Source organism: Crassostrea angulata, chromosome 3 (assembly GCF_025612915.1).
Source record: "Crassostrea angulata isolate pt1a10 chromosome 3, ASM2561291v2, whole genome shotgun sequence".
NCBI classification, from domain to species: domain Eukaryota; kingdom Metazoa; phylum Mollusca; class Bivalvia; order Ostreida; family Ostreidae; genus Magallana; species Magallana angulata.
The window spans coordinates 41201008-41221947 of NC_069113.1; the positions used below are offsets into that span (position 1 = coordinate 41201008).

General features: G+C 35.0%; 2 protein-coding genes across 3 annotated transcripts; one reads left to right on the plus strand and one right to left on the minus strand.

Moving 5' to 3' along the window:
- The first annotated feature begins 6 nt into the window (after positions 1-6).
- On the plus strand, positions 7-11774 carry LOC128175465 (spindle and kinetochore-associated protein 1-like). 2 transcript variants are annotated; one of them, XM_052841096.1, is made up of 6 exons: positions 7-152; positions 8417-8656; positions 8950-9050; positions 9531-9704; positions 10492-10661; positions 11140-11774. In XM_052841096.1, the coding sequence occupies exons 2-6, from the start codon at positions 8423-8425 to the stop codon at positions 11295-11297; spliced, it is 837 nt and encodes a 278-aa protein (XP_052697056.1). In that variant the 5' UTR covers positions 7-152; positions 8417-8422; the 3' UTR covers positions 11298-11774. The 2 variants fall into 2 exon arrangements, with proteins under 2 accessions (XP_052697056.1, XP_052697055.1); XM_052841095.1 differs by having other exon boundaries at positions 9-152; positions 8414-8656.
- On the minus strand, positions 11767-20065 carry LOC128175466 (uncharacterized). Its single transcript, XM_052841097.1, has 6 exons — positions 19618-20065; positions 17276-17532; positions 16411-16635; positions 16118-16188; positions 15666-15744; positions 11767-14230 (listed from the first exon to the last, which is right to left on the minus strand). The coding sequence occupies exons 2-6, from the start codon at positions 17496-17498 to the stop codon at positions 14013-14015; spliced, it is 816 nt and encodes a 271-aa protein (XP_052697057.1). The 5' UTR covers positions 17499-17532; positions 19618-20065; the 3' UTR covers positions 11767-14012.
- Between the last annotated feature and the right edge of the window lie 875 nt (positions 20066-20940).

Here is a 20940-nt window from a genome sequence, read left to right on the forward strand (position 1 = left end):
AAATTTTGAAAACAACATTTAATGATTTTGGTTTTTAATATAGTTTATTTGAGAATTTCTTCGTAAAAAGCATGTAAAACCGTTTGATCATCACTGAGGGGAGATATTTTTATTTGATAGTTTAAATTTTTTTTAATATAGAGACACATCAGGTAGGCTATTTTATTTTAGGTTTGTTTGATATGATTTTGTACTGAGGAAATTCTAGTATAAATAGTGTAACGTGACGGACTTGTCAATTAAATTAAAACAATAGTTTTATTTACAGTTTATTTACATATTTACACATATTCACTGCGAGAGCAAAACACAATACTTATGATGAACTTAAAGATCTGTCCTCTTCAATAGATATATCTCAAATCCAGTACAGTTTCCCAGTGCGGCAATTCTGAAACCAATGACCCCCCTATTCCTGCAGGTCTGATAAGATATCAGAAACCCACCAGCTGCACATGGCTGCACAGACAGATGCAATATTAATTAAAGGGGCATGCTCACGATTTTGGTCAAATTCTATTTTTCTGTTTTTATTATTTATAATGCTTTAGGAATGCATTTCTAGTGATCAAGTGAAATTTGAGAGCCAGTTGTAGCGTTATGAGCAAGATACAGGGCTCACAACTTCTTGTCATGTAAACAAGGCTCGTGCCCTGTTTTTGTTTACATAAGTTCAATATACCAGTCAAAAATAGTTTTCAAGTTGAGTTGTCTGTCTGCTTATTCATTTTAAGCATGAATAAACAGTTCTTAACACTTAACACATTCATTTTAGGTCTACAACTGGAATTTTTACTTCAACATTCAAAACGTAAACAAAAGCTTTGTTTACATGGCAAAGAATTCCAAGCTCTTGACTCGCTAAAACCTCAACTAATAGCTCTCAAATTTGAAATGACTATTAAAAATGCCTTAGTGAAACATTGTAAACATTAAGATTGGGGAAGTAATTTTTTACCAAAATCGTGACCATGCCCCTTTAAGTGCCAGCTCAACATTTAACGTTCACTCAGACTAACAAGATCTCTGATAAACATAAACATAAATTTGCCAACTTATCACAATAGAATTGTGACAGGGATCCTGCCTGTCACCGGCAGTGATTGATAACTATTGTTTATATTTACAAGTTTATTACATAACGAACACAAATTTCACAATAGAAATAAAACACAGTGTTACACGCATAAAACTGAACCCAATCGAACTCATCAGTTTATTCCATGTGTGTATCAATGCGAGGTTGAACAAAGACTGACAGAATTTCTTATACAATATCTTTTAAATAGAAATAAAATGTCAAATTCCCACGGACAGGATGGAGGTAATTAAAAGTTAAAACAAAGATTAATGTGAAAATGCCTAGCCTGTTTATAATCTAAAATTTAATTGGAACCAAATCTGCCAAGTCCCACGATTTGAGCGATAAGGTGTGAAAGATAGCGGGGAGAACTGTCAAAGCCTCTCCCCCATTCATAATTTACATCATTTGCTGACCTTACAAGAATTTGTAGAATTCTTACTACAATGAAATTAAGGTTAGAATTTACTCTTAACACCTCTGTCCTTAAGATAAAAATTTAACTAGAAAAGTTGAATTTTTTCAAAATTAAAATTGTAAGGGTAATTAAAATTAGGAAATAATACATATTTCAAAACAATAAAATTCACTGTTTTACATTGTAAAAAAAAATTGTCCATTAACACTCCATTAACAGATAACAGTCCATAAGTCACAAATTATACTTAATGTAAAAGCAATAGTTAACAGTCCATATTTTTCAAATTCACTGTCACTATTCATAATACACTTGGATAGTTAGTTTATATACGCGATAAACTGTCTGCATTTTGATTTTTACTGCCTCTGCGGTATCTTACTTCGAAATCAAATGGTTGTAATGAAAGGGCCCAACGTAAGAGTCTTTGATTTCTGTCTTTCATGCGATGAAGCCAGCTAAGTGGATTATGGTCTGTCTCCACAAAGAACTTCCTGCCGTCCAGGTAATAGGAGAAAGAACCGATGGCCCAAACAATTGCCAAAAGTTCCTTTTCAATTGTTTAGTAGTTTTGTTCTCGCGGCAATAGTTTTCTACTGATGTAGGATACTGGATGGTCACCATCTATCATTTCTTGGCTGAGAACGGCTCCTATTGCGTATTGACTTGCATCAGTTTGGAAAATAAACGGGTTTTCAAATTTTGGTGTTATTAGGACTGGTGCTGTCATCAGGGCCTCCTTCAAGAGTTTGAATGCCGTCACTTGTTCCGAGTTCCACTTTAATTTTGTCGGTTCAGATTTCTTCAACATGTTCGTTAGCAATACGGAAATTTCGGCGTATTTCGCTATGTATGCACGGTAGTAGCCCGTCAATCCCAAGAACGATTTCAGGTTTTTCTTCGTCACCGGAAGAGGAAAGTCCTGAATAGCCTGTACTTTAGATGGGTCTGGTGTAACGCTTCCATTCCCGACAATGTGTCCCAGACATTTCAATTGTGTAGCTCCTATCTTACACTTTGAAGGGCGAACGGTCAAGTTAGCTTCCTGCAATTTCTTGACAACATTCTCGATATCCTCAAGGTGAGATTCCCAGGAATCTGAGAAAATCACTATATCATCAAAATATGTAACAACATTTTTCTCGTCATGTAACACCTTGTCCATTAGGCGTATGAATGTTGCAGGTGAGGTTTTCATTCCAAATGGCATAACTAAAAATTGGTAAAGTCCATATGGGGTCACAAAGGCTGATTTTTCTCTGGAATCTTCTGACAACGGAACTTGCCAGTATCCCTTGGTCAGATCGAAATGACTTAGAAATTTGGCATTTCCAACTTTTTCCAGGATGTCGCTGATTCTTGGGACTGGGTATGCATCTGACACTGTTATTTCATTGAGTTTTCGGTAGTCAATGCAGATTCTGATAGTTCCATCTGGTTTGTTTACAAGGACAACTGGCGAACTCCAAGGGCTATTTGATGGTTGAATTTGTCTCTGCTTCAACATTTCTTCAATTGCGTCCTTCACGGCTGCTTGTTTTGCTTCAGGAATTCTATACGGTCTTTGAAATATTGGTGTTTCTGTTGTTGTTCTGATGCTATGTTCCGTCAGGGTACAATGACCAGGTTTGTTGGTGAAAACATTTTCATATTTTATGAATATTTTGTGGACTTCCTGTTTTTGACAATGGTCTAAATTTTCGCCGAAGTTCAAATCGCTTATGGTTTCGTTGTTTTCAGTGCATGGAGTCGCTTCTTCTAGTCCATCAGTGTCTTCTGTTTTCTCAGCAACAAAGAGTATGGATCTTTTGTACTCTCTCAAGAGATTTATGTGGTACACTGCCACTCCGCGTCGTCCTCCTACATTGACTTTGTAATTGACATCATTGATGCGTTCTGTCACACGGTAGGGTCCTTTCCACTGAGCCTCCATTCGTGATGATTCTGATGGTAACAGGATGAGAACTTCATCTCCAGGTTGGAATTCTCGCCTTGACGCTGTTTTGTCATACCATTTTTTAACGAATTCCTTCCTTTTTGTCAGATTTTCTTTTACCACTGACGTAACATCCTGTAACCTTTGTCGAATCTTGATTATATGCTCGATGGTTGACATTTGGATTTCCTCTTCTCCTGCCATAAATTCTTTTATTACTTCCGTTGGTCCTCTGATTGGCCACCCGTAAAGTAGGTCAAATGGTGCGAATCCCGTCTCCTGATGAGGGACTTCACGGTAAGCGAACAATGCATATGGGAGTAGAGTATCCCACTCTAGCTCCTCAGTAGTGCAAAGCTTCTTTAATATCGATTTCAATGTCCCATTGAAACGTTCAGTTTTTCCATTTGCTTGAGGATGATATGGTGAAGTTGTCACTCCCTTCACTTTCAACAATGTGAATAACTCCTTGATGAGTTTACTCGTAAAGTTAGTTCCTTGATCAGTCAAGATAACTTTCGGAATGCCTACCCGGCTAAAGAGTTCAATGAGAGCGTTTGCCACACTCTCAGCATCACAGCTTTTCAATGCGAATGCTTCTGGGTAACGCGTTGCGTCATCAACAATGGTGAGAATGAATCTGTTTCCTTTCTTTGTTTTAGCCAAAGGGCCTACGATATCCATTGATATTTTGAAAAACGGAGTAGATATAATTGGCGTATTGATCATTGGGACTTTCACATTGGTTCTTTTTGCAACTTTCTGACATACGTCACATGAAGAACAGTAATCGCTGATTTCATGGAACATCCCTGGCCAATAGAAAGATTTCAAAATGCGTTCTTTTGTTTTCTCTGTTCCAAGGTGTCCTGCAAGTGGTTGGTTGTGTGCAAGTTTTATGATTGATTGTCGGAGAGTTTTTGGTAGGACAATTTGATATCCCTGCTTTTGTTGGTTTGCCGATGTCCATTTTCGTTTTAAGATTCCATTTTCCCAATAAAATGCGAGTGGTATTGTGCAGGCTGTTTCTGTCGATACAGCCTTATCCCGACATGATTTTAACTTTGGGTCATTCCTCTGAAGTTCTGCAAGTTTTTCTGCATTGATTCCATGTAGGTTCTCAATGTTTACAGTCTCTGTTGTTTCACTGTCCTTTATTGCTTCAATCTCTTTTGGTTTTACATCAGATTCATTCATTTTTCGGTCAAACAATACTTCTTCATTTGTTTCTTGACGCGCTTGTGCTCTCGTCACAACATTAACATTCTTCCTGCTAATGACATCATTTCCTAGCAGCGCATCTGCTACCAGAGAAGGAACAAGACCAACCTGTGTATGTCCTTTGAAGTACGGAGTGTCGTGTTTCACTATCCCAATTTTGGCCTCAAATGGCTGCCCGATGGCTGTGTACAGTGTGGTCTTCTGTCCCTCCAAAATGCATGAGGAATCTACAAGGTCCTCCTTAATAAAGTCATTGACGCTCCTGTATCCTTCACAAAGGAAACTTCCCTGTCATTCACGTGTCCTGGAATGTAGATTAATCCATCACATTCATGTTTAATTATTTTAGACACTAATGAAATTTTAGGACATTTATTAGCAAAATGGCCTTTGCCATTGCATTTAAAACATATCACATCCTTGGTTTTGACCATTTCCTGGTCCCGATCCTTTGCCATTCCCAGTAAATCCCTGAGTTGGTCCAGTTCCTTTGCCATTCCCGGTAAACCCCTGGGATGGTCCAACTTCCCTTGGTCCTTTTGGCGGTATGTAGTCCTCGGCAGCTTCCACGACAGTAGATGATCCCTTGTTTCTTCTTACCCATTGTGCTTGTGCTGGCGGTAATGCTTTTAGAAAAAATTCTTCTCGCAAAATTTCTATTGGATCCTTGTCCTCAATGGATCTCCGTAGGTACTTATCTATTCTTGAAAACAACCCTCTGTATGTTTCATTTCCTTCACGTTTTACGTTTACGAGTTCATTAAAGTACTCATGTGGGCGTTTTCCATATCGATCAACAAGTGCCTTTCTTAAATCATCGAATGTAGATGATGACTGTGATGAAATTTGACGAGTCTCACCTGTTAAAAGAGTTCTTAATTGTAAGACTTTTTGTTTCTCATTCCATTCAGCTTGCTCCCCGATAGCCTCAAATTCTGATAGAAATGTTAGTATGTCATCACATTTCGGGTCAAACGGTTGTAATTTGATCTTAAACGGCACAGCTTTTGCTGATGGTTCATTTTCCTGTTTTTGCAGTTGAATTTTTTCCCTTTCTAAAGCCAATTTTTCCATTTCTATCTTAAGTTTTTCGCGTTCCAAGGCAATTTTTTCTCTTTCCAACTCGATTGCCAAATTTTGATCCTTCTTTGTTGTTTTTTTCTTTAACGGCGGATTTTTAGGTTGCCTAAACAATTGCGGTTGTTCTTCTACAAGCTCATCTTCTGTAAACTCGATTAGTTTTTGGGTTGTAGCTCGCCTTGGCCTTCCTGTGTCATCAACCTCCGTGTCCGACATATTTAATAGGTATTGGTTCACTTTAACTAAAAATTGTTTCCCCACAATAATTAGTAAAATACACTTTTACTTCAATCGTTACACCACGACTATGAGTGAAAGTATCCCGACGCTGCCACCAAATTGTTACACGCATAAAACTGAACCCAATCGAATGACTTCTCATCAGTTTATTCCATGTGTGTATCAATGCGAGGTTGAACAAAGACTGACAGAATTTCTTATACAATATCTTTTAAATAGAAATAAAATGTCAAATTCCCACGGACAGGATGGAGGTAATTAAAAGTTAAAACAAAGATTAATGTGAAAATGCCTAGCCTGTTTATAATCTAAAATTTAATTGGAACCAAATCTGCCAAGTCCCACGATTTGAGCGATAAGGTGTGAAAGATAGCGGGGAGAACTGTCAAAGCCTCTCCCCCATTCATAATTTACATCATTTGCTGACCTTACAAGAATTTGTAGAATTCTTACTACAATGAAATTAAGGTTAGAATTTACTCTTAACACACAGGTAATATCAAAATGCGTCCTCACTCTTTAACATCCAAACTCATTCTCCTCTGTCTCCCTTGTGTTCCCTGGGTATTGCCATACCAATTATCTTTCACTCCTTAGACTCTCCCATAACTCAATCAACCACTCACTTTCATCTCTCAGAACTCTATCATGCACAATATTAAAACAAATGAAAATTGCAGATATTAACTTAGAAATGAGAAACTCATGATCTCTCACTTTCCTAACCAGCTGAAATGATACTGGCTACAATGCCTGCGTCACACACCTGCACCCTTTTCAATCCTTTCATACCACATCTTTCACTGAACATTTATTAGTGATAATTAACCCAGGGGGATGGGGCTTGGGCTTGAACCCCCTACCTTAAAAAATTACAGGCTTTTTGTATTATAAATGACATTAAACTACCCTGAAAAAATTGTTTAAATTGTGCATCAGGTGCAAGGTCTGAGGAGAACTATGTCAATTTTTTTCATTATAGAATAGATTTCTTACAGAAATTTAATTTCATTCTTGTTAGTTTCACTGTTTAAAACAGGGAACATGAAAATGAAAATTTTGGACCATATAATCTGTACCATGATATTTATGCAGCTTATTTTCTAAAATTATTCGATATTTACCTCAGTGTTCAAACGATGTTCATTCAATAGTACGAAAATTCCAAGATTTTTTTTTTAAAATGCACCCTCTAGCTTGTCAAATGTGAATACATGGTTAAAGATAAAAAGTCTATGGGAATTTTGCATTGAAGCATGATGAAAATACCCTGATAATAACTTTGAAAAATTGTGCAAGGCATTCTGAGTGACTTCAGAATGGAGAAAAGATGTCACATTTCTCCATCCTTCCATCCATCTGTCCGTCGGAGATCTCTCGTCCTGAGCATATCTTCTCTCCCCTTGGCCAAATCTGGCTCATACTTCACACAAAGAGAGCCTTTGGGTAAAGGGTGTGCAGTGACCTTGAACCATACTTCTAGGTCGAAGCAGAAGGTCATAGTAGATTTATATGAAAAATCCTTGTCCGGAGTATATCTTCTCTCCCCTTGGTCCTATCCATCTCAAACTTCACTCAAAGAGTATCTATGGTCAAAGGGTGTGAAGTGGTCTTGAATGAAGTTTGTAGGTCAAGGGTCAAGGTCATATTTGATCATGAAAAAATTACATATTCAGAACATATTTATTCTCCACTTAACCCTTCTGTAAATTCCTAAATAAACGCGAGGAAGTAATATTCGCGTAAAATCGTGAGAAGCCCTTCTCGCGAATTCTAGAATCTTGCATTTAATTTTCGGACTCATTTAAAGGTCATGAATTTATGATAAAATTTTGGCATTAGTGATTTATTGTTCTCTCAATTTGATGGAAAATTGTTGAATCGCAGAATTAAGTACCTGACGCGTAAAATAAGGAATCTACAGTATTTGACTCATACTCCACATAAACTGAGCTTTTGAGCAAAGGGTGTGCAGTGACCTTGTTCTTGTCCAGAGCATATCTTTTCTCCCTTTGGTCCAAGGTCATAGGTCATAGCAGATCTCTTTATAATCAGTTTAAGACTGAGATTATTTCACATTTGCTTAATCTTGCTCAGGTTGAACAAAAATGCCTGTATGTTAGGGGTAATGGGATTGAATTAAAAGTTTATTGCCAGCTGGAAAATTTCTAAGTTATAGGGCAAGGTCAAAGAAACATTCTCTAAAATGCTTTTCATTCATTGTCCATTATTTAAGGAAGGCCCTTTGAGATGGTCACCATCTCAATGTTGTCCAGTTGATTTCTTCCACAGGTACCTGTATTTTTATTAAATTTCATCCAATTGTGCTGTGTTAATATCTTGGGACAGACTATAGGTTTGTGTGATTATTGATACTTATTACACATGATACATCATGTGATGGTATAAATATTTAAAATTAAATTATTCCTCTTAGCAGAGAATCATGGAGTCCAATAGTTTAATGGCGCTGATGAATCATTTCTGTGAAAAGTTAGACGGTATCAGATTCATGTTGGACCTGAAGACCAACAAGAAAATGTGTGAAGACGATGAAGATGAAATAACATGTCAAGAACATATTGAAGATCTTGCAGAGGAGATTGATGGCCTCTCAGGAACTTTAAAAGATATTAAGTCTACTTTAAAGTACAGACAAACTAAAGTCAATGAATTGAAGGTATGGACTTCTTTTTTTAAAGAAAATGACAATGGCCAGTAAAAAAGCTTGCTTAGATGCTTGACACTGTATGTGATTAAAGATAAATTAAAAGAGAAATATGTTCATTAAACATGTAAACATAACATGTTGTGGATATTCATTCATGAATTGAATATGGTATTTTTTATGCATTTGATTATTTCTTCTGAAACATTACGGTATATAACATGAAAATTTTTTTATTTCTTTACATGTTTTTCATTATTGCATCATTAATAATATGTACCTGTTTTGGTTTCGTACTGTTTTAGGCATTAACTGAGAGCATTGATGTCAGCTGTTTGCAACACATGGTGGATAACCTTCCTACACACCTACCAAAACCAGTCAAACCAGATCCACCACAACAAAAGTATAAAAACAGGAATCTTTACACATACTATTTGAGTCAAAGTTTTTGTGTTAATAAGATTTCAAAAATAACCACACCAAACAAACAAAAAATATGTGAATAAATGTTGTCAAGTAATGGAAAATTTAATACTTTGTATTGAGTACAGTAAACCAAATTTTATTCGTATGCGAGATATTTTCACAAGGTTCGTGAGAGTTCTGTTGTTAGGATTCTTTTCACAGCAAACCAGTCTTCAAAAGTCCCTGATTTAATTTCCTGATCACGAAATTAGTCAACAAAAAAACAGTTTGTGTCCAGTAAATCACAAAATAAAATTAAAGTTTGATGTTGTTTGTTGCTTTTTCTTTGAGAGTTTGGGGAATAAAATTGTATTATTTAGACTGATTTCCTTTTGGTCTGTATTTTACATGAATGAAAATGAAATACAAGTATTGATATTGTTATATATTTGAATTTTCATGTATTTTAATTCTTTAGCAAGTGTTGTGAAGATGAAATTACTGCAGCACCAGTTAGGAGAACTTCCTCCTCAGAGGACAAAGAAAACAACCCAAAGAAACGAGGGCCCTCCAGGGGAAGAAGACCTGCCAAAAATGTGTATATCCCCACCCTGGTGTACATCACGGTGGAAGAATTTGAAGGGGTCCCAAAGTAAGACAATGCTGTGTGATCACTTTGATGCATATTCATGAAGATATCCTTTGTTCTTTGTGTTTGCTGTATTTCATAATTAATACTCAAGAAAAAAAATATCTAATGTTGAAAGATAACCCCAAAACCTTTTTCCAGCATGAAATCATAATCAATAATTTTTAGTCACATTTTGTGTAAATGTAAATTGTTAAATGGTTAAGGTGCTCACTACACCTCGAAATATTTTCTCAAATCAGCAGAAAATTACTTGATTATGATAGATATCATAATGGATAAGAATTATTTAAGTTATATAGGCAAAAAATGTGCAATTTTGGATGAAAAATTACATTTTCGAAAATTTAATTCAGTAAACATGATTAAAAGCTCCAGGCAGATTTGAACTCATGATCTGCGGTTCAGAAGCCCAATACTTTAACCACTGAGCTATGACGATAGACAACCGAATCGAACAATATACACAGTTTAACAAAATATTTAAATCGCAATCTTGTGACGTAGTGTCTTAAAAAGTATAAGTCTAGGTGTAGTGAGGTACCTTAAAGAGATATTTTATTGTTAAGTTGAAGAAAATTTTAGAGTTATTTCCCCTTTCGTGTTTGATTTTTTTTTTTTTAACAAAGATGCTTTTACATCTGAAACATGAATGTCAAACTTTCATTGTTGATGACTAGATACATGTAAACTGTAATGCTCCTGTATTTCACAATCATTTTCTCAATGGATTCATCCACAGAGCAGATCATTGTGAACATAAACATTCATTTGTTTTCATCTTTCATAGATACATGAAAGGAAGAATGAACTACAGTCAAGTGAACACAGCCATTGATGAACTGAACAAGGCGTTCAGTGAGAAGTACAAAGTTCTAGGAATGAAGAGAACCACTCTGAACGATCTGAACAAGAAACGATATGAACGATACAAAGAACAGGAGTCCAAGGATACCAAAGGTCAGTTCACAAGGACCTTCTGTTTAACAAATCATGTTTGATCTACTTCCAAGGTTCTCCATGAACCTTTTATAGTGTTATAACTGTGCACACTCTACGACCACCACAGTAAAAATAAAAATTTTAATAGTACCACTGCCCGACATTAAAAATTCTGTGTGCCACTGTCAAATTCACCTGAAATATGTTTTTTTATAGAAAATATTGTATTTTCATTTCAATGATGTCATCAGGTACTTGTTCTAGAAGTAGTGTATATCATATTCAATTTAAAGGAAATTGTATCCTCTCTTTAACTGAGAATCGGAATATGATAGGCACTTTATTCAACATAAATACAGTCAGTTCAGAAGTGGTTGAGAAAGACTGATCAAGGGTTCCACCAATGCCTTTACCCTAGTTTATAGGAATTTTTTAAACACAGACCAGTCACCAATAATATGCATGATAATTGCAAACATGAAATTTACACTTACAGGGGAGCACTTTATAGTGGATGGGGACATCAAGGAATTCACTAACTTCAAAATGGACAGTGTTGGGCGGTCTGTGTTAACAATTCTACGACATGTTGGTAGAATTAAGGAAATAAGAGGTGGAAAACTGACTCGATATGCTTGTATAGAAGTCTACTAAGCTGTTAGTCTAACTGAATAGTTACAGTCCATCCATTCCGTTCTGTTTCATTCTGTCTATCCATCAAACCAAGGGCAGACTACTTCTATGTGACTACTGGGTAGTAATTTTAATGCATACTGGGTATGTTTTTAAATTACCAATACATTGTGTTACATGTACATGATATAACTAATCATTGTACTCCTGCAATAAATATCTGCAGTATGCACTCGTAAAAACTCTTGCAGGTTATTGTTTTGAGTCAGTGGTTCAATATATGAAAAAACATATAAAATATACAGAATGACAACTTGCTCCTAGATATTTGTTGATGTACTGTAGACTATTTCTTCCTCAGCCATTTGCTTTTTTTAAAAAGATGTGTAAACCAGTACATGCAGTACTTGGTTTACAGTCCATCCGTTTCAAACACAGAATTTTAATACATGTATGACACATGTATAGATAAAGGGAATAAAAGATCAAAGAATTTTCTTTTGAACGTTTATTGCAGGTTTTGAATTTATTTCATCTATAAAAACATATCAGTAGACATTAAACAATTTTATGTAAACAACATTGTGTGTGTGTGTGTGTGTGTGTGTGTGTGTGTGTGTGTGTGTGTGTGTGTGTGTGTGTGTGAAGAGGGAGAGGGAAGCAAGCTAAAAAAAACTATACTTAATGCGAGAATTCTTTACAATTTATTGTAAATTACATAAGTTTTGATATTTTAAATAAATTTCCATGATAAAGAATATGATTTCATTGACCAGTATTTTCAATGATTTTTCCTTCCTTTTACTAAATTATGTTTATAATGCACATGCACACACACACCCTAAATGAAAAAACATCAGAACTAGAGTTTTAAACTAAGCATTCTATTGTTTACCATAATAGAAATACTTGTGTTAATTTTCCCGACATATTTCTATATATACACATACAAAATGGTTGATAGACCAGTCAAAACATGCCATATAACGGAATATTTTTTACAATGTCATTTAAAAGCTTTACTTTGTTAAAATGACGATCAATATGGTGAAGTATTTTTCACCAAAAATAAATTATAATAGACATACACATGTATATGTACCGATAAGTACATATTTATTCTCTCTCTCTCTCTCTCTCTCTCTCTCTCTCTCTCTCTCTCTCTCTCTCTCTCTCTCTCTCAAATCACCAAAGTATCAATTTCAAAGTAAGTGTCCATGAAAAAATGAATACCCAAAACTGAGCAGTTTCAATGATTTGAATATAATACAATTATATACAGCAACTTGTTAAAAAAACATTTGTTTCAATGAACAAATTATATTGCCGTTCTCTATGTGTATTGATTCTAAAGTTAATGGCAAACACGGGGGCCAGGAGAGGAATACTAGTAACCACTTGTTAGATTGGACTTTGTTAATTAAGGGATTCAACTGATATAATAGAAACATATAAAGTGATATCAAATAAATAATAATACAACAAGTTCCACACCCATACTAAGTACATCATACATTTAAAAACAAGAAACAAGTACCCAGTCCAGGAAAAATTAATTTTGATATTATAGTGCATGCATTTTTGAAAAAAAAAAGGTAATTTTTTGGCATTAAATATGACCCCATCTATCATTTAGATTTTGATAAATTATCTATTCTTAGGTAAGTACTTTAATAATAAACAATATGTATTTTGAACCTTTGAGGTTATCATATAGCAGGTGTAGGACTTTGCAATTTTTTAAGAGAAAAATTTTACACTATACAAATTATATACAATAGCTTAATTTTGGTGATTTGTAATCAACCACCATAGAGAATCAAAATTAGCACCATCAAAACAATGTGCTATATGGATTTTGAAACTATAAATGTCTATTAAGTTCACACTGTAAAATAATCAAATAAGCTGGTGTACTTTCAAAGCAGATAATTTTTTGGTGTGAATTGCATTTCAGTGTTGCAAAAGTCATATGACAGTTCAAACTACATTGTGTCATTAAATTGTCTTGTTTAGAATGACATAATTGTTCTCCTACAGTAAATAACACACACGCCATTCATACTACAGAAAGGATCCAGTGTCTGTTCAACATCAAAACCCTAGTAGTATTGAACCCGTCTTCTGGATCAGTCTCCAATGCCTAGCAAGTTGTGATGGCTCTGACCTGCAAATCCAAGGGGAATTGACTGAATCCTGCAATTTTCCATATTGGCCGTTCATTATTTCACTTTCAAGGAGGGAGAAAATCCTTGTTGTTCTTGCCTGACAGGAAGAGAGCAGACTCAAATGAATGCAATTTTCTTCATCACTAATTTCTCTTGGTTTTCTTCCTGCAGGGAACATTTGAAATGATTTATTTCACACCCAAAAAATGTCTCTAATTTGGCAGCTTAATCAATCTTCATGGCACACAGTTATTGATGAGTTTGCAGAATATTAATGCAATATCCTTACTTTATGTTATTTAATAAGACAGTAACAATGATCGACTCGTCATCCTACCCACTAATTCAATTTCGCAAAATTCAGATACCGGTATTTTCCAGGGGTCACAGTTATTAAATCCAATGTGATCACAGATGTTCATAAAATCCAGAATCTACAAAGAAGTCAGATAAATCCTCTTGATAATTAAACAGGGTATAGATATCATGTTTGAACTGATGCCACTCTGTGATATCAGATATCAGATTTTAGATTTGTCTAGATATCAAATAATTGTCCAATCGAAGGTCAGTCTGCTTGAGCCGCCTTGGAAGAAAAGCAGGATAACATTTTCCTAAGGGAATTTTTCTTTTTGAGTTTTCCCTTTCCTTTGGGAATTTCTTGTTTGGAGTCTTTGCCAGGAGATTGGTGGTTTTCAGTGGCAACATGAGCAGTAATCTCTTCACTGTGGATACTGTTGGGGGAGCCTGGCTCAGGTTTAATGGGCGAACATCCTTCTTCTGCAGCTGAAAAAGATTTTTAAAAATAATAATACCATTACTTGTCATATGGAAATTTTCAAAATTACTTTGAATGTTGTTTTTTTTTAATGGTATGCACTTTATGTACCATGTATAACATGCAGTATTGTAGAACCAATTAAATTCATGGGGGCCAATTTTCGTGGATTAAGGGTTTTTTGCTTATTTGTGGGAAAGTAATTCGTGAATGCGCGGTTCTCAATTTCAGTAAGAAAAATTGACTCTTTTGAAATTTGTTTTTGTCAAGGATGTAAATTCTTGGGAGAGTGCTATCCATGAATACTACGAAAACTGAGCCACCACGAATTCTAGATTCCACAGTATATGATTTTCCCTTTCTTCAAATGGTATTGCATGCACATCAAAATTTAATTGGAAACATGAAAGGAAAATTGACTGAAATTTGATATGCCACATAGGTAATGTATATAGATGAATAAGGTGGATTTTATTTATTTCCTTCTACCTAGTTAATATTTTATGTAGTGTCTGGTTGATAATTTTATCTCTCTCACTAATTCTTCCTCTTGTTCAAGATGAAGGAAATATTTGATCATTGAATAATTGATCAGAACTTTAACAAAACCATCAATGCCAGTTATTTGATGCCAAAAAAATTAATGGCTAGACTGTGAAGAAATTTGCCAGTATATCAAGAGGTTGTGTAACGATAATTACACAGAAAATCAATTCCATATAATGTCTTCCAAAAGTCCATCCAAATTAGCATGAGACAATATTAGAATATTCTTCATGGCAAGTTGCTGAAAATTGCTGCCAGGTCTTCAACAATTCTCACTTGATTTATTACATTTTTTTCTATATTGTTAACAGGTTATTAGCGAGTAGAAATCAATAAGAAATGTATTCCTGACTTGTCCAATTCAATTGTCTATGCAAGTTTTTGTATGTTGAGTGTCAAATAAGGAAATGATTATTGTTCATAATATTATACTTTTTTTTTTTTAATAACATGAAAAGGAAAATTGTTTTACTTCTAATAAAAGTTATTATAACAAAAGCAAAGGACTTCGTCTGCATGTAATAACAACTGATCTAATCTGCATTTCAGTATTATCAGTACTTGTAGTTTTAATGCTCAACTCCAAACAATCAAACAACCATGGAAAATGGGGGGTAAGCAACATTTTACTAATTCCAATTCCGTTAAAAAAAACTTGGAATAAATTCAGTGTTGATGGACATGAAGGAAATTGATTGGAAATTGTGAAACCCCATTTGGTGAGCCAGAGACACTTTGCAATCTTGTCACATTGACACTAGTAAATTTCTTTTTTGTCACAAGGAAAACATATGGGAGAAATAAAAGAGGAAGTTCAAGAGTGAAAGATGAGAACGGTGGAAATAAATCCATCCTAGGTATTGATATTTCGCTGTCAAGGAGAGATTAATGAGGTACCTCTGTCTGTTGTTTGTGACTCGTCAAATCCATGGATTACTTCGTCTTTAGGCTTTTCTTTCTCTTTTGTTTTTCCTCGCTGTAAAAGAACATGAAGGGAATCATATATTTTAGCCTTAACTGTATACTTAGGATTCCACTTAGTAATCATTCATTTAGCATGCAGGATGAATCTAAAGTATTATGTGGAAGAGTTTGGAGGTTAACTAGAGTTCAGGAAAAAGATCATTTAACCTTAATATTATAATCATAAGCAGAAAGGATGTAGGAATGTATATAGCAAAAGCAATGTTCATGTATATATAGATACACAATTTACAAGAAAATAAACAAAGGGGGAGTTTTAATTAAATTGCAACATCTGGTCTGAGATTAGAAACTCCTATTGGATTCAGAATATGAAAAAACTATTATCTAGATTTATACAAAGGGCTCCCTCAGATTTATTGTACCTTAAAGATCCGGCTTAAGACTTTTGAAACTGGCCCTGCTCTTGGACTAGATACTTTAGCTGCCTTTGATGCTGAAAGAAAAGAAGATATATGTTCTATATATTTTTACTTCTCTCTCTCTCTCTCTCTCTCTCTCTCTCTCTCTCTCTCTCTCTCTCTCTCTCTCTCTCTCTCAAGTTAAATTCATTATAACCTTAGTCATCTAAGGTATTTCATTGTTGAATTTTTCGTGGATTATATAGTTTAGATAGAAAATTTAATTAGCCATGAGCATCAATTTAAGAAATCATTACGTGTTGAGTCTTTTCCGTGCGTGCTGTTGTTTAGTTCGGTCTTTAGGGGTGTCTGCTGCACGTTTTCAACGTCTGCTGATTTATCAAAGATGTCGTCTGCTGTAATACTTGTATTTTGGCGTTCTTTTTCTATCTGACTGCTTGCATCTTTTATAATTCCGACGATGTAATCTTCTACCGATTGAAGGGTTCCATCTGGCAAACGCAACATCACCGAGTTCATGTCTAAAAAAAATGGGCATTGAATTATTTTTAATTGAATTCTAAATTTTATTACGATTGCTGCATGTTCTTCGACTTGCCGACAAAAGTAAGGATAACAAATCTTATCAACAGAGAACACCATTACTGGGATCAAATTAAATGATAGCTAAAATTTTCCTCTCCTTGGCTGCAGAACTAATCCCAGTTCGATCATTAAAGATTATCTTTTTCCAGAGGGATCCGAACTCTATTTTATTCCGACAATTAACTGGAAATGGATCTAAAAATTATGATGTCCCAAATCCTCGATATATGAAGCACGGTATAATTAATGGTAATGAAGGTTTTAAAACACTTTTAAAAATCAATTTGATGGTGCCATACCATTGTAATTTTCCTTCTATCGTATTGTAGGATTTGTGGAGTTTGTTTGACTGGGAGGTGTGACATTTTATCGAAAACAGTCGACATGATTTCAACATTAGCGATATTGTTTGTTTATGATGACAGCAAGCAATGAACAAACTCGACATGTACAATAAAAAATGCATGAAATAATCGTTCCCTTATCGGTTCAGTTTACAGAATTTAAATTGCACTCTTAAATTAATTGATCCATTGAATTTCTTGACAATTGATCGTACTGCTATCGTCAATTTACCTGAAGGGTTTGGCGTAGTGTTTTCCATTTCCTTTGGCGTCTCTGATTCGCTGTTAGTTAGCCTGTCTTCTGGTGCGTCCGCGCTGATTAAAGATATACCACTCTTATCCAAATTTCCCTTCTCTCGTTGTTCTCTTTCGATGATTTTCCTCGCTGCTTCAATTATAAGTGAGACGTAGTCTGCTATTCCGATCGTTTGTCCATTATGCGTAACCATAGCCATTCTTCATACGAAAATGTCGAAGGATTCCAAGTCACTTTAAAAAATAAAAAGAAGAAAAAACCAATAAAGAGCAGTCCTTCTCCTCCTCCTCCTTTTATATACCTTGTCAACGGTTGTGACCTGGTTTAATTCACTTGTGTCCTCGCCTGCAGCTAAACCAAATTATACGAAACGTCAAACACACTTCGCCATTGCAGTGTAGAGTGATATGGTTATAGAGCTGGACTGTAGTAAAAGCGACAGGCTGCTGATATTTATTTGTCATGAGAACCTCCTCTAGTTAATTGCGGGGTTTATGAAAAATACATCAAAACGGGGCCATAATTACCACCATAAGTAAGCTTGGGTCTGCTAGAATAGTTCCTTGGCACGATATTCCCTTATTGATCAATCGTTAATTTCGCTTTAAATTTTTTTTTAGCAATACATACAACTAGTTTCTATAGGTAGAAATGTGTTAAGAAAAGGACAATTGTCGCAGACTTAGAGAATTTTTATTAAAAAATTTATTTAACCTTTGCTTTTATATATTTGCCAATGTGTTAAGAAAAGGACAATTGTCGCAGATATACTAGTGTAGAGAATTTTTAAAGTTTTATTCAATTTAAACTTCGCTTTTATATATTTGTCAACGTTTGTAAGTTGCATATGATCTAACCCCCCCCCCCCCCACTCCTTCGCCAACTCTTCATTCCTCTATCGTAAAAACATTTAGTACATGTTTGTTTATCCATGCGAATTGTTTCCAAGACGACCACGTCTGATTTTTACAAACCATAACAAAATAGCTCTATGTAGTAACCCCATGTTTTATAGGTCACCAAACATTTATCATTAAACAATAAAAAAGAATCACTTAAATGCAGACAGTCCTACACGCGACACGACTCAATCATATTAATGGCTATGTTAGTTAACGACTCATTAGAAATTGGATTGGGTCGGCATCGTACCTGATTAAATACAGGAAAGAAATCGTTTAGTTGATAAATCTGGATAAAAGATGGGTAGGTGGACAAGCATAAACGAAAAGGCATTTCAATTCTAGACTGTGTAATGTCCGTGACACTGGCAAAGATGCAATTATCCGTGTTTATTGATCGTGTGGGTAATTGAATGAATATAAAGCGGAGTCTGCTTTATGTGACCAGTTTGAACAATGTCGTTAGAATTTATCATTATGATATATGTCATTAAACTCGATTTAATATATTGACCGCGGCCGAGATTCTCAAGAGAGGTTCCGATCTAAACAAACAGACAGGCGGATAATTACCGTTCCTATCATTAAGCTGTGTTTGGACAGGCGATGCGAATTTCTTGAATTCCGATAAGAATTGAGAGAAGTTCATATAGCAGTATGGTCGTATAATGCACAGAAAGCTCTGTGTTTTTACTGAAAGAAATTAGAATGAATGTCCCCTGTCCACATCTCTTATACAATTAAGAGAAGATTTGAAACTTGGACCTACACAGAATACAATTTTAATTCTCAAAATATTACGCTGAAATCGCGGACCGTGAGGCCTCTGATCTGTATGACTATGTTTGTAACAATAAACTGACTAGTATTTAATTCACAATCAAGTAGTTTCTTTTCTGAGGAAATCAGCCATTCAAACAATACTTTAAACCCTTGACAATATTCTGCGATGTTTTCCACACACCAAAACGACCGAGTACATTTTGCACATTTTTTGTTTTCATGCATGACTAATACAGTTTCTGTTTTTTAATGTTCATATTTCTACCACCTGCGTTGAATTCACGTCAATGCCTACTCTAAGTATAGATTAGCTACTTGATGTTTTCACACAAGTTCTTTTTTAAAAATCCTAGCATGCCATTTGTACAATTACTACACCGGCTCATAGAAGAATAAACAGTTCTTCTGAAAATCGCACATGTGAAGTTGTTATTACTGAGAGAGAGAGAGAGAGAGAGAGAGAGAGAGAGAGAGAGAGAGAGAGAGAGAGAGAGATTTTAGCCAAGGAAGCAGTTTAAGATCCACTTTTTGGTAATGCTAATTAATCTGTACTAGCCTTGAACCCAACAGATTATCAGCAAATCGGACAAAACACGGAAGGAAGTAGAACATATAAATAAAAGCTATACTTACATGTCGGATGTATGCAACCTGCTGCCGCTTGAATTAAATAATAAACCCTCCTCAGCAATCGATCTTAACGGTGGTAAAATAAGCTTAATAGGCGAACAGTGCACACGGCAAGTACAGTATGACCAATAGTATGCCAGTGATTTAACACCCCTTTAATCCAACTCCTCAACGAATAGCCACGTGACCAGTATAAAATCTCTCTGCGATCAAGAGAGCGATTTTGTTCTTTTTTATCCCGAAATCCCTTCACGGTGCTAATGTTAGCAGATATCCTATGGATAAGTAAGTCCTCGGGCTCTTCCCTTGGGACATGAACAAAGTGCATGACACTTCTTAACTGCCTCATAAAAAAATCGATGGATATGATAAGCCAGGTGTTATTGTTATTATTAAGGAAGCGGTCATGTCATCACTGTACAGTACTCAGCGTAACAACATAATGGTATGTAGGTGTTTCTCTATCGACCCTGCGGACTCGAAGTACTGCCAGAACCAGTTTATCAACACATTCCGTGCTAAGTATCCAGATCTGATGGTTCCGTTGGAAGGAGGGGGGGGGGGTACAGAGAGATGTTCTTTTGGGATGTTTTTCAACAAATTGTTTGGTTTTTACGTGAAATTTATGACATAGCTCATATCTTAAGTTTATAGCGGGAGAGCTGGATTTTTTGTGTGATTTGAATTATATTACACCTACTAGTATCTATGAATGAAGAGAGTGCTTAACTTAAAATCCGATTAATAATGATATAATATACTATAGTAGTTAACAACATTTATGAAACTAATTGTATTACTACAATGATGTTCTTTGGTTTTAAGTAACTTGTTTAAATTAACCGATTTTATCTTAGAATATGGTATTCATTTCTGAGGACCTGATTTGATATTTTTTATGGTATTATAAACGTTGATGGAAGTGTTATCTTATTCCCCTTTTTAAGATTCATTTATTTTATTTTTATCCATTCGGCTTTAAATATATATAAAGAAGAAGAAGCAATGACTAGAAAACAATTAAAAACCAAAAAGCAATAAATATTATTCTCGTTCGGGTGTACGTATACAAACCAGTGTACCGTTTGATTAGAAAACAATAAACTTGGAATAAACCGTGAAAAAAATCAAGGGGTAGTCTAATTGTCCGTTTTTGTTTTTGCATACAAGGTTAATCATGCAGTTGTTGCAAAACAATAACTAACACCGAATTCCGTTTAAATAGTAGCTCGATAATACCGGTATTTGGCGAAATTTCGATTTTTACACGAAACAAGCTTATCAAAAAAAAAAACAAAAAAAAAACGTCAACCTCTGTTTATATTT